The sequence below is a fragment of the Scyliorhinus torazame genome, chromosome 3 (genome assembly GCF_047496885.1).
Source record: "Scyliorhinus torazame isolate Kashiwa2021f chromosome 3, sScyTor2.1, whole genome shotgun sequence".
Taxonomy (NCBI): domain Eukaryota; kingdom Metazoa; phylum Chordata; class Chondrichthyes; order Carcharhiniformes; family Scyliorhinidae; genus Scyliorhinus; species Scyliorhinus torazame.
Window position 1 is genome coordinate 356,666,410 of NC_092709.1, and position 13,731 is coordinate 356,680,140.

The following is a 13,731-nucleotide window of genomic DNA, read 5'->3' on the forward strand; positions in this document are numbered from 1 at the left end:
TGTGTACACCCGCTGTGCTGTTAGGGAGAGAGCTCCAGGATTCTGACCCAGTGACAATGAAGGAACGGCGATATATTTCCAAGTCAGGATGGTGAGTGACTTGGAGGAGAACCTCCAGGAGCTGGGATGACCTTGTCCTTTGAGAGGAGGGGTTGGCAGGCTGCGTCTCATTAAGGACTCGTGCAGTTCCTGACCTTGAACAATTGTTTCAAAAATGATTTTCGAACATTTTCAAAAGAGATGCAAAAATTAAGAATGTTTACATTTGTGACCCTAATGATAAGGTTGGTGAGTGATCTCAGTAAACCTGGTGGGCTGATGGTAATCAAGAAGTCGGTTTCATGTTTTTCTTTTATTAACATTGCCCTTGTGAGAAAGTATCATTAGATTATCAGTATTTTTGTAAACATCTTTCAAATGTTGCTCACAAACAAATTTCAAAGATACAGAGGTAAATTCATGATCAAGGAAAAATGTTCCGTAAAAATCCATAAACCAGCAAGTGATACAGGAATGTATGCATGTGCGTCCGTGAGCATGTGTGTACAGGTGTGCACATGCATGTTTGTGTACGCACATGGGCATGTGTGTGTAAGCCTGCAATGTGTGAGCATGTGCGTGTGCGTGAGTAGGTGTGTGTGTGTGGTCAGATGAAATGAAATGAAAATCGCTTATTGTCACAAGTAGGCTTTAATGAAGTTACTGTGAAAAGCCCCTAGTCGCCACATTCCGGCACCTGTTCGGGGAGGCTGGTACGGGATGTGCGCGCAGGTGCGTGTGTGTATGTGTGCACGAGCGGGCAGGTGCGTGTCCGAGCAGGTGTGTGTGAGCGACCAGGTGAGTGTGTGCAGGCAGGTGAGTGTGTGCGAGCAGGTGAGCGTGTGTGTGAGCAGGTACATGTATGTGAGCAGGTGTGTGTGTGTGAGCAAGTGTGTGTGTGATCAGGTATGTGGGCAGGTGTGTGCGTGTGCATGCGAAAGAGAGAGCAGGTACGTGTGTGCAAGTTGGTGCATGTGTGGGAGCAGGTACATGTGTGGGAGCAGGTACATGTATGTGAGCAGGTGCGTGTGTGAGCAAGTGTGTGTGAGATCAGATATGTGAGCAGGTGTGTGTGTGTGGGCGAGAGAGCGAGCAGGTGTGTGTGTGCAAGCAGGTGAGTGTGAGCGACCAGGTGTGTGTGAGCGACCAGGTGAGTGTGAGCAACCAGGTGAGTGTGAGCAACCAGGTGAGTGTGAGCAGCCAGGTGAGTGTGAGCGGCCAGGTGAGTGTGAGCGGCCAGGTGAGTGTCCGCGAGCAGGTGAGTGTGTGTGCGCAAGCAGGTGTGTGTGTGCGCGAGGAGCTGCGTGTGAGAGAGCAGGTGCATGTGTGCGAGCAGGTGCGTGTGTGTGATCTGTGTGTATATGTGTCAGCCTGTGCCTGTGGGTCAGTGTGTGGGTAAGTGCGTGTCTGTGTGTCAGAATGCCAATCCTTCATCCCAGCGCACCTCATTCCCAGGAGATCTCCAAATCGAACTTGCTTCGCTTCGCGTCCTCCACAAACTGATCATAATGCCGGCGGTGAACATCGCGACAGTGGCGGAGGTCCAGGGACACCAGCTGGTTGTCTGCCGCCATCAGCAAGTGGACAGCGGCGCTCGACACACGGCTGTGAGCCAGGCACAGTTCTGACAGCTGCGCGAGCGGGCCGGGCTGCTCCAGGACATTCTGGAAGACCTTGTCCAGGCACACGGGGATATTGACGAGGGACAGTTTGCTGAGCTGTGGCGAGCCGCGCAGTGCGGAGGTCAGAGCCGCTCGGAAGGACAGCTGGAAACTGCGGGGCAGGGGGCTGGAATCCAAAACCCTTAAACTGAAATCTTTCAATTGGGGAAAGCGCCAGTGGGCGCGGAACAAGGGGTTTGCGTCCGGCTGCTGGCCATCGCCTTCATCGTCGCTGTCTTCGGCGGCTGCAGGGGAGTTGCTGTTCTGTGGAGGGAGATGGAGCTGAGACTGGAAGACGCGGAGATTGGGGCAGGATCGGAGGATGTGGCTGAGGGAAGTTTCCTGATGCAAGTGGAAATTCTGAAGGGACAGTAGCTGGAGGTGGGGGCCCAGGCAGCACAAAACCGGGACCAGATCGCTCAGCGACCTGGTGAGAGACTCGGAGCATTCCACGGTAAGGTGGGTCAGCTGGCTCCAGGAATGGAGGTGCCCCATGTCCCTCAGCTCGTGGTCAAGGGAAACGGTGACCTCTGCAACCTCTCTGCAGATGGAAGTTAAGATGGAGAGGTCCTGTCCCGGGACGATATCTAAGCGCCTCAGCCGAAGGACCTGCGTCTGCGAGGCGCCAACCCCCGGCGCCAGTCCGAACCCGGCAGCCTCCTCCAGCGAGGGGAAGCCTCGGCCCTCGAGGAACCGGTGGCCTTTTCCGAAGAGCCGCCCATGAATCAGAGTTAATGCTTCCACGAGAAAGGGGTGCGTGACGTGCTCCAACCTGGGCAGGGCGAGCAGGAGAAACGCCATCACCGCCACGTGTTGCGTATCGGTGCCCGGAGGCAGTTCCAGGCCCTCGGCCAGGAGATTCCTCAGCTGGAGAGAGTTAAATGCTGCTCGGGTCTGATCATACACCAGGTGCAGCAACCCCGAGGATGTCACCTTCTTACACCTCGACACATCCAGCTCCCTCAGCTCTCTGCAACTACTTCCGATGGCCGATAGGACCTGGCTATCACACTGGGTGCTGGACAGGGTCAGCTTCCGAAGACGTGGCAGGCATTCAACCAGATCCACCAACACCGAGGACTGGATCCTGCTGCAGGCGTGCAGGTTGAGAGCAGTTAGACCCTGAGGGATGGGGAAAACACTGATAAGAATACAGATGTTAAGTAATGGGTTAAGAGACATTGCAATTGTTGTCACATTTATGTTAAGTATCCATTAATTGACACTGATATGTAAAGGGGCTTCAGGTGGCCTCTGGCAGGTGATGTGTAGTTAGAGTTTTGTGCAAAGGCTGTTGGAATGAAATAAATGTGTGTTGGTGAAAAAGGAACAGAACTTTAGACTCTTCATATCACAGCAACTAAAACGTCTAACAATTGGTAGCAGAGGATGGTTGCTGTGTAAATGTGAAGGGTTGAAAGATACAACTTACCAGATCAAACCAAGGAGTGAGTGAGAGAAGAAAAAAAGGGATATATGGCTGAACCCAGGATAAAGATGGCTGGATATGACTATCCTCCCTTATTTTCTGAAAGGGGATCGTACGACCAATGGAGAAGTGCAGTAGTTATGTGGACTAAGGTAACTGCTTTGGGAAAGAGAAAACAAGGTATGGCATTGGCTCTTTCTCGACCATATGGCAGTAAAATCCGAAACAAAGTGCTTTCTGAGCTGGAATTGGAAGAGATAGACTCAGAAGAAGGTCGGGAGACTTTATTACATTATATGGATAAGATTTATAAGAAAGATGACTTGTGAAGTGCGTATGAAGCATGTTCGGATTTTGACAAGTTCTGGAAAATGGAGGATATCTCCATGGAAGACTATAGAATGGAATTTGGCAGATTATATAAAAGGCTGCAGAAACACAACCTGGAATTTCCACAGTCTGTGTTGGCCTTTAAATTACTTGACTGTGCTAGAGTGAGCAACATGGATAGGCTCCTGGTTTTGACAGGAGTTCAGTTTGTGGATAAGGATACCTTATTCGAACAGATGACAAAAGCTTTACAAAAGTTTCTGGGGAAACATTCGATTCCGATGGCTCTGATGACCCAAATAGGTCAGCCTGCAATAAGGCAGAATATGGAAGATACACTACTAACAGGATGGCGAAATCGTATGGCTACGAACAGGGCTCAAGACTATAGAAGGAGACCGAGACAAGGAAATTATGAAGACAGAAACCCAGTTAGAACCTACAATAGGAAGATGAACCCCAGAAATGCACGGGGCATGATAAATCAATGTTTTCGATGTGACTCTCAATACCATTGTGCTTTCAACTGTCCAACTCGTTATGATAGAGTGTTTGAAGCGACACATGACATGGAAGAGTCAGAAGAGGAAAAAGATAGTGACCAGAAAGAAGGCATTGTCCTATTGACAAGCAGTTTTACGCCGGTACAAAGAACAAAGAAATGTACAGCACAGGAACAGGCCCTTCGGCCCTCCACGCCCGTGCCGACCATGCTGCCCGACTAAACTACAATCTTCTACACTTCCTGGGTCCGTATCCCTCTATTCCCATCCTATTCATGTATTTGTCAAGATGTCCCTTAAATGTCCCTATCGTCCCTGCTTCCACTACCTCCTCCGGTAGCGAGTTCCAGGCACCCACTACCCTCTGCGTAAAAAACTTGCCTCGTACATCTCCTCTAAACCTTGCCCCTCTCACCTTAAACCTATGCCCCCTAGTAATTGACCCCTCTACCCTGGGGAAAAGCCTCTGACTATCCACTCTGTCTATGCCCCTCATAATTTTGTAGACCTCTATCAGGTCTCCCCTCAACCTCCTTCGTTCCAGTGAGAACAAACCGAGTTTATTCAATCGCTCCTCATAGCTAATGCCCTCCATACCAGGCAACATTCTGGTAAATCTCTTCTGCACCCTCTCTAAAGCTTCAACATCCTTCTGGTAGTGTGGTGACCAGAATTGAACACTATACTCCAAGTGTGGCCTAACTAAGGTTCTATACAGCTGCAACATGACTTGCCAATTCTTATACTCAATGCCCCGGCCAATGAAGGCAAGCATGCCGTATGCCTTCTTGACTACCTTCTCCACCTGTGTTGCCCCTTTCAGTGACCTGTGGACCTGTACTCCTAGATCTCTTTGACTTTCAATACTCTTGAGGGTTCTACCATTCACTGTATATTCCCTACCTGCATTAGACCTTCCAAAATGCATTACCTCACATTTGTCCGGATTAAACTCCATCTGCCATCTCTCCGCCCAAGTCTCCAGACAATCTAAATCCTGCTGTATCCTCCGACAGTCCTCATCGCTATCCGCAATTCCACCAACCTTTGTGTCGTCTGCAAACTTACTAATCAAGTGGTACTCACTTGGTAATGAGGGTGTTGGTTGCAGAATCCTTCAACTGTGCTGTATTGGACACTGGCTGCACATCTACTGTGTGTGGAATTGACTGGTTAAAATTTTATCTGGACTCCTTGAATGCTGAAAATCGTAACAAAGTTAAGGAATTTGAAAGTTCCACAAGTTTCAGGTTTGGGGATGATAATACTCTGAAGTCGCTGAAAAGAGTGGTGATCCCTTGCAATATTGCCGGAGTGAATCATTTCATCAGCACGGATGTTGTATCAAGTGAGATACCTTTGCTTCTGAGCAGACCGTCGATGAAGAAAGCACACATGAAACTGGATAGGGAACAGGATAAGGCAACAGTTTTTGGAAAGACGGTGGATTTACAATTTACACAGTAGAGACACGATTGTATTCCATTACTGACAAATAATATTTCAAGTAGAGTGGTTAAGGATGTGTTAATGGCAGTTGAAAATGGGACTTTAGCTGATAAAAAGCTTGTGGTATTAAAACTGCATAGGCAATTTGCACATTCGTCTCCTCGGAGGCTGAAAAATTTATTAAAGGATGCAGGGGTAAGGGATGATGACTATACGAAACTGATAGAACAGGTTAGTGGCCGCTGTGAAGTTTGTAGGAAGTACAGAAGGACATCCGCACGACCGATAGCAACCCTACCTTTGGCCAGGGCAACCAGATTTAGTCAATCAATGATGTAAGAAGTAAAGAAAAGAGGGTAATTCTGGATCAAATCGTGGAAAAATAGATAGGGACAGGAATGGGTCCACCAGCAAAATTCCTTACGGACAATGGGGGAGAATTTGCTAATGATGAGTTTAGGCATATGTGTGAAAACGTGAATATCAGAGTTATAAATACGGCTGCAGAAAGCCCATTTAGTAATGGTGTCTGTGAAAGAAATCATGCTGTCATCAATGAAATGCTTCAGAAAATGTTGGCAGATCGACCAAATTGCAGGCTAAATTCAGCTTTAGCATGGGCGGTACATGCAAAGAATTAATTGCAGATGGTTGGAGGCTATAGTCCTTATCAATTAGTGTTTGGTAGAAATCCTAAAGTTCCGTCCATTTTGGATGACCAGCCTCTAGCTTGGGAGGGGACTACAATTAGCTATGGTTTTGCTGAACATTTAAATGCATTACATAGCAGTAGAAAAGCTTTTTTGGAAGCAGAAGTCTCTGAAAGAATTCGCAGAGCTTTAAGACATAACGTACAGCTATCAGATGCCGTTTTTCAGCAAGGAGACATGGTATACTATAAGATAGACAATTCTACTGAATGGAAAGGCCAGGGAAGATCATAGGCATAGATGGCAAAACAATTATTTTGCAACATGGTAATCAAACTGCTTGGGTACATTCATCAAGGATAATGGGTACAGGTTACAAATTTTCAAACTTAGACAGAGCAGACAGACATGACGAGGAACCAGTCATCTGGTACGCATGTGTTACAGAACTATGAGGACCAGTTAACTGATATAGACAGGGTTTCTGTAGAGGAACATAACACTTCTGATGAATTAGAACAGGCCATTTTTCCGAAAGGACAATTGCCAAAAGTTGGTACAAAAGTGACATACTTGCCTGAAGGGTCTAGTCAATGGGAGGATGCAACTGTTATTAGTAGAGCAAGGAAGGCCACTGGAAAGTATAAACATTGGTTGAAAGCATTCAGGGGAAGGAGTCAAGACAATGGATTGGGAAAATGACCTTCAAAAATGGAGGGCACAGAAATGCAATGCCAGTTCAGATAGTACATTGGATAGTGAACAGGTCCGCAGGAAAAGGTCTATTGAACTATTGAAAGGAAATCCCACAGCAGAAGGGAACGCAGTAGCAGTACAGAGCGAGATAACAGGCGGGAGAGAGGACGTAGTTTATCAAGATCTCGGAACATGAGCACGACTAAGAATACTAATAAGAGTAGAAGCCCACATGCACGTGAGATTTTGGTGGCTTCAAATAAATTAGATGAAAAAGTTATCAAAGATGCTAAACAGCAAGAATTGCATAGTTGGAGTGAATTTGGGGTATACACGGAAGTACCGGATAGGGGACAAAGAGCTCTATCCCACAGATGGATTTGCACGGAAAGGTTCTTCCGGATGGAACTTATAAGGCAAAGGCCAGGCTTGTGGCAAGGGGATTTGAAGAAAACTTAGAAGATCAGGATTTAAGGGTAGATTCACCTACAGCAGGAAAGGGTATTTTAAAGATCTTCTTGGCTCTATTAGCCACAAAGGCATGGGAATGCAAGTATATAGATATAAAAGTTGCCTTTGTGCAGTGGCATCAGCTCCAGAGAGACATTTTTCTCCGTCCTCCTAAAGAAGCAGCTAACACAGAAGGGGTACTCTGGAAGTTGAACAAATGTGTATATGGATTAAATGATGCATCTAGAGTCTGGTATTTTTCGGTAAGGTCAGTTTTGTTAAAGTTAGGCTGTTGCCAGTTGAAAGCAGATATTGCAATGTTTTACTGGCACTATAAAGGAAATCTTTCTGGCATCTTTATGATGCATGTCGATGATTTTTTGTGGGGTGGGACTAGTGATTTTGAAGCTATTGTAATCTCTGGTTTGAGGAAAGAATTCAGGGTTGGAAGTCAGGCTTCCGGTGCATTTAAATATATTGGACTGGAAATTGGACAGACTAAGTTAGGGGCAACTTTACGTCAGCAATCTTATTTGGAAAGCATCAGCCCAATAGCAATTAGTCGTGGCCGAGTTTCACAAATAGACGCAATGGTTTCAAAGATAGAAAAAGAGCAACTGCGAAGTTTAATTGGGCAACTGAACTGGTTAGGCAGACAGACTAGACCGGACGTGAGTTTTGATGTCTTAGAGTTGAGTACAAAACTGAATGATCCCAAAGTGGAAGACATAATAAGAGCAAATAAAGCATTGGCCAAACTAAAAATTCAGGAGTGTGTTTTGAAGTTCCTGGTTTTAGGTGACCTTAGGCACTTGAAACTCATAGTTTATAGTGATGCGTCCAACAGAAATTTATGTGATGGGGTTTCAAGCGCAGGAGGTTTTATAATTTTCCTTTTGAGGAACAATAGTAAATGTTGCCCGCTTGTGTGGGAAAGAAAGAAAATAAGGAGCGTGGTAAAAAGCACCTTGGCTGCTGAGACATTAATCCTTGTGGAGGCGGTGGATATGGCCTTTTATATAAGTCAGATATTGACGGAAATTTTGGGATTAGGAGATTTGGGTAATATACCTATTGACTGTCACATTGACAATAAATCCCTGTGGGAAAATGTGCACTCTACAAAAAGTGTCAATGAAAAGAGGATATGGATAGACATCGCAAGTTTGAAGCAGATGTTGGACAGAGGGGAAATAACAAAAATTAAAATGGGTCGACAGCAGCTATCAACTGTCAGACTGTTTTACGAAGAGGGGTGAGTTCACACAAACTTTTGGATATTGTTAATGAAGGGCGCTTGTTTCTGTGACTGTTTTTTTTCTTTCTCGTCCAAACAAAAACAAATTGGAAAAAAGGGAGGGAAATAATGTGTGTGTGTTCGAGTTTCTTGAAATTTTGTTTTCACCTAAATATTTTTTTCTCCAAGGAAGGGGAGACTGTTAAGTAATGGGTTAAGAGACATTGCAATTAGTTGTCTCATTTATGTTAAGTATCCATTAATTGACACTTGTAGGTAAAGGGGCTTCGGGTGGCCTCTGTCAGGTGATGTGTAGTTAGAGTTTTGTGCAAAGGCTGTTGGAATGAAATAAATGTGTGTTGGTGAAAAAGGAACAGAACTTTAGACTCTTCATATCACAGCAACTAAAACGTCTAACACAGAGACACCTTAAATTCAGACACCAAAGGGAAGCCTTTCCACTGGTGCCACACGCCCATTCCCACACCTCCATCCTTCATCCCATTGCCAACATTCCCACCCTCACATCCTCACTCCTGCAGGATCATTGAACACATACTTTGGCTTTCGCTTCACGAACGGGGGCAAAATAATCTCCCAGAAATGTCAGGGAACCAAGGGTCGAGTAAGAGGGCGGAATGGAAGGAAATCAGTGTTGGTAAGAAAATGGTGCTGGGGAAATGAATGGGGTTAAAGGCTGACAAATCACAGGGTCTGATAATCCACACGCTAGTGTATCAAAGGAAGTTACTCTGGAAAAAGTGGATGTATTGGGATCATCTTCCAAAATTCTTTTGCAGTTCCTAATGATTGGAGTGTGGTGAATGTAACCCCACTATTTAAAAAGGGAGGGAGAGAGAAAACAAGGAATTACAGGTGAGTTAGCCTGACATCAGCAGTGGGGAAGATGCTAGACTCTATTATAAACGATGTGTTAACAGAACATTTGCAAAGCATGAGTAGAATAGACAAAGCCAGTGTGGGTTAATGAGAGGCAAATCGTGCTTAATACATCTACTGGAGATTTTTTGAGGATGTAACTTGTAGAATCGATAAGGGAGAACCAGTGGATGTGGTATATTTAGACTTTCAGAAGGCTTTTGATAAGGTCCCTCATAAGACGCTGGTGGGAAACATTAAAGCACATGGGATTGGGGTCATGTATTGGCACAGATCGGGAATTGGGTGACAGACAGGAAACAGAGAGTAGGAATAAATGGGTCTTTTTCTGAGTGGCAGGCCGTGACGAGTGGGATACCACAGAGATCAGTGCTGGGACCCCAGCTTTCACAACATATAAAAAATGACCTGGATGAGGGAATCAAATGTAACATGTTTGCTGACAGCATACAACTGGGCGGAATTGTGAGTTGTGAGGTGGAGGCAAGGAGGCTTCAAGGTGACTTAGACAAGTTGAGTGAGTGGGCAAACACATGGCAGATGCAGTACAATGTGACTAAATGTGAAATTAGACACTTTGGTGTGACAAAGAGAAAGGAAGGTCATATGAGAGTACCTTTAAGAAATGGGTGTTTATAAATGGGTGTGTATATAAATATCTGTAGTGAGAGTACCTTTAAGAAATGGGTGTTTACTACTGCAGTGATGTCAGAGTGGGTGGATCTGGGCTGCGTCAGCTTTTTACTTTCGTTTTAGTCTGTTTGCTGCAGGGTGTGTTTTAGTTCCGTTTTCAGTGTTGGAGCTGAAGCCAGACCAAGCAGGTGTACTGCTGTTTCTCTCTGCCATCAAAAGACTATCTCTTGATCATTTGGTGAATTCAGAATTATAAATGTTCTCAGTAGTGAATGTAAACCTAACGTGCTTCTGTTTAAAGTTTTTTTAAAAAGTCTTCTGGATGTTAAAAGGACAGCTTACAGATTACTTAGTGTTGTATTCTTTGGGGGTTGTATTTGAATTAATGGTTGCTAAGGTGTTCACTGTTTGTTTCAAAAAGGTTAACTTGAGTTCATAGAATAAACATTGTTTTGCTTTCAAAATTACTTTTCCATTTCTGCTGTACCACACCTGTAGAGTGGGCCGTGTGCGTGTGCTCCCCATACCACAATCTATTAAAAGTTGTGAGTCAGGTGAACTCCATGATACACTTTGGGGTTCTCTAAACCCTGGCCCATAACAGAAGAGTATTATTTAAATGGTGATATATTGGGAAGTGTGGATGTACGAAGGGAGCTGGGTGTTCTGATACATCGGTGTAATGAATGGAGGATTTTAGGAATATTGGATTCTAGATATTGGGGCAATTTAAGGATTACAAGCCTGGGGTTATAGTGTGTTTGACTGCAGTGGTCATGTTTTAAAAAGGATATTGTTTGCAGGGCCTGGAAGCTTTTAGGGACCAGAAGGTGAAATTGGGCAGAGGTATGTGTTTTTCAGTCCGTTGCTAATGCACTGTGGATTGATGGGGGAAAGTCCCTGGGGAGTTAATGTGCTTTCACCCTGGAGAGGTCATTTGTTTTTCAGCTTGAGGAAATGATGTTATTGCTGGGTGGAGCTAAGGATATTTTGAGAAAGCTTTAGAGAGAGATTTTGAAAAAAGCTTCGGAGAGGAGTTGAAGTCTGATCTGGCAATCATTGTTTTGACCACAAGTAAAAGCAGTTTTCTCCCACAGCAGGATAGTTGAGTAAAAGTAATAATATTGAATGCAGAGCAGTCTTGTCTGAGGACAAGGCAGAGGCTGAAACACGCCAGGTGAACCAGCTTTTTGAAAATGTCTAGCCAGAGTCTGCAGTTGTTCTAACAGGAGCTCAAATCTGTCCCGTGAAGCAAGTGGTACTCCATGCCATTGCTGATTTTAAGATGGATTGAGAGTTGTATGTTTCTTTTCTTGCCGTTTGATGGGTAATTGAGCAGTAGTGTTAAAGGGGTAATTGTCAGCTTTTATTTTCGGGGTGAAGTTAGATTAATATTGTAGTCATAATAAAGTTTTCTTTATAAAAATACCAAATCCCTATTTCTTCTTTGTAATAATAATAAAAATCTTTATTGTCACAAGTGGGCTTGCATTAACACTGCAATGAAGTTACTGTGAAAATCCTCTGGTCGCCACATTCTGGCGCCTGTTCGGGTTCAATGAGGGAGAATTCAGAATGTCCAAATTACCTAACAGCACGTCTTTCGGGGCTTGTGGTAGGAAACTGTGCAGCACGGTAGCATTGTGGGTAGCACAATTGCTTCACCGCTCCAGGGTCCCAGGTTCGATTCCGGCTTGGGTCACTGTCTGTGCGGAGTCTGCACATCCTCCCAGTGTGTGCGTGGGTTTCCTCCGGGTGCTCCGGTTTCCTCCCACAGTCCAAAGATGTGCAGGTTAGGTGGATTGGCCATGATAAATTGCCCTTAGTGTCCAAAATTGCCCTTAGTGTTTGGTGGGGTTACTGGGTTATGGGGATAGGGTGGAGGTGTTGACCTTGGGTAGGGTGCTCTTTCCAAGAGCCGGTGCAGACTCGATGGGCCAAATGGCCTCCTTCTGCACTGTAAATTCTATGATAATCTATGAAACCTGAGCACCCGGAGAAAACCCACGCAGATACGGGGAGAACGTCCAGACTCCGCACACACAGCGGCCCAAGCTGGGAATCGAACCTGGGACCCTGGCGCTGTGAAGCAACAGTGCTAGCCACTGTGCTACCGACAAGGCATAAGGTTTGAAATTCCCTATTCCTCTGGCACCACCCTGGACTGTAAGGAAGCTTGGAAAACCATGGCCAGTTTTAATGTAAGGCTGTCTGTGATGTTGTACGAATTAAGTAATGGCATGATGGGAAAACTGGTCAACTATTCGGTACAATGTAAGAAAAACTGACCTAGCCATTTCAATGTACCAGACTCCTGTAAGACTGATAAGGCTGACTCCGCATAACCTAAAGCATGAATAAGATTAGAGAAGGTCAAGCTATTCCAAAATGCCTGACCTCTGTAATTTCTAATACGGCTAACTCGCCATAACCCAGGGTGGTATGAATAAGACAAGATAAGGAATGGATGAGTCTCCTCCGACCTTTTAATGTTCTATCAAAGGACAAGGTAATGGTATGAGGGATGAGACAAAGAGTCCAAGAAGATCAGCAGATCAGCAGGTTTATGACATTGCTTACGTTTCTACTTCAGATCGAATTCCTCACTAAGCTGTAGTCACGCAATCTTGATAATGATAATGTATAAATACTGAACTGATTTTCTGTAAAAGCGCAGACTTGAGGAGGAATCGGCAGTGGTAGTAACTGCTCTCCGACCTCAACTTTCAGCCAAAACTGCATAAGAACATAAGAACTAGGAGTAGGAGTAGGCCATCTGGCCCCTCGAGCCTGCTCCACCATTCAATGAGATCATGGCTGATCTTTTCTGGACTCAGCTCCACTTTCTGGCCCGAATACCATAACCCTTAATCCCTTTATTCTTCAAAAAACTATCTATCTTTATCTTAAAAACATTTAATGAAGGAGCCTCTACTGCTTCACTGGGCAAGGAATTCCATAGATTCACAACCCTTTGGGTGAAGAGGTTCCTCCTAAACTCAGTCCAAAATCTACTTCCCCTTATTTTGAGGCTATGCCCCCTAGTTCTGCTTTCACCCGCCAGTGGAAACAACCTGCCCGCATCTATCCTATCTATTCCCTTCATAATCTTATATGTTTCTATAAGATCCCTCCTCATCCTTCTAAATTCCAACGAATACAGTCCCAGTCTACTCAACCTCTCCTCGTAATCCAACCCCTTCAGCTCTGGGATTAACTTAGTGAATCTCCTCTGCACACCCTCCAGTGCCAGTACGTCCTTTCTCAAGTAAGGAGACCAAAACTGAACACAATACTCCAGGTGTGGCCTCACTAACACCTTATACAATTGCAGCATAACTTCCCTAGTCTTAAACTCCATCCCTCTAGCAATGAAGGACAAAATTCCATTTGCCTTCTTAATCATCTGTTGCACCTGTAAACCAACTTTTTGCGACTCATGCACTAGCACACCCAGGTCTCTCTGCACAGCAGCATGTTTTAATATTGTATTTAAATAATAATCCCTTTTGCTGTTATTCCTACCAAAATGGATAACCTCACATTTGTCAACATTGTATTCCATCTGCCAGACCCTAGCCCATTCACTTAGCCTATCCAAATCCCTCTGCAGACTTCCAGTTTCCTCTGCACTTTTTGCTTTACCACTTATCTTAGTGTCGTCTGCAAACTTGGACACATTGCCCTTGGTCCCCAACTCCAAATCATCTATGTAAATTGTGAACAGTTGTGGGCCCAACACTGATCCCTGAGG

The 13,731-nt window shown here is 45.0% G+C and overlaps 1 protein-coding gene across 2 annotated transcripts in view; it reads right to left on the reverse strand.

Moving 5' to 3' along the window:
- Nucleotides 1-337: 337 nt before the first annotated feature.
- LOC140409361 (uncharacterized) overlaps nt 338-13,731 on the reverse strand; it is a 70,925-nt gene continuing 57,531 nt past the window's right edge. For both annotated transcript variants that reach the window (XM_072497797.1, XM_072497798.1), the window contains one exon: nt 338-2,822. In XM_072497797.1, the coding sequence (XP_072353898.1) occupies nt 1,485-2,822 (1,338 nt within the window). In that variant the 3' untranslated portion in view covers nt 338-1,484. The remainder of the gene's footprint in view (nt 2,823-13,731) is intronic.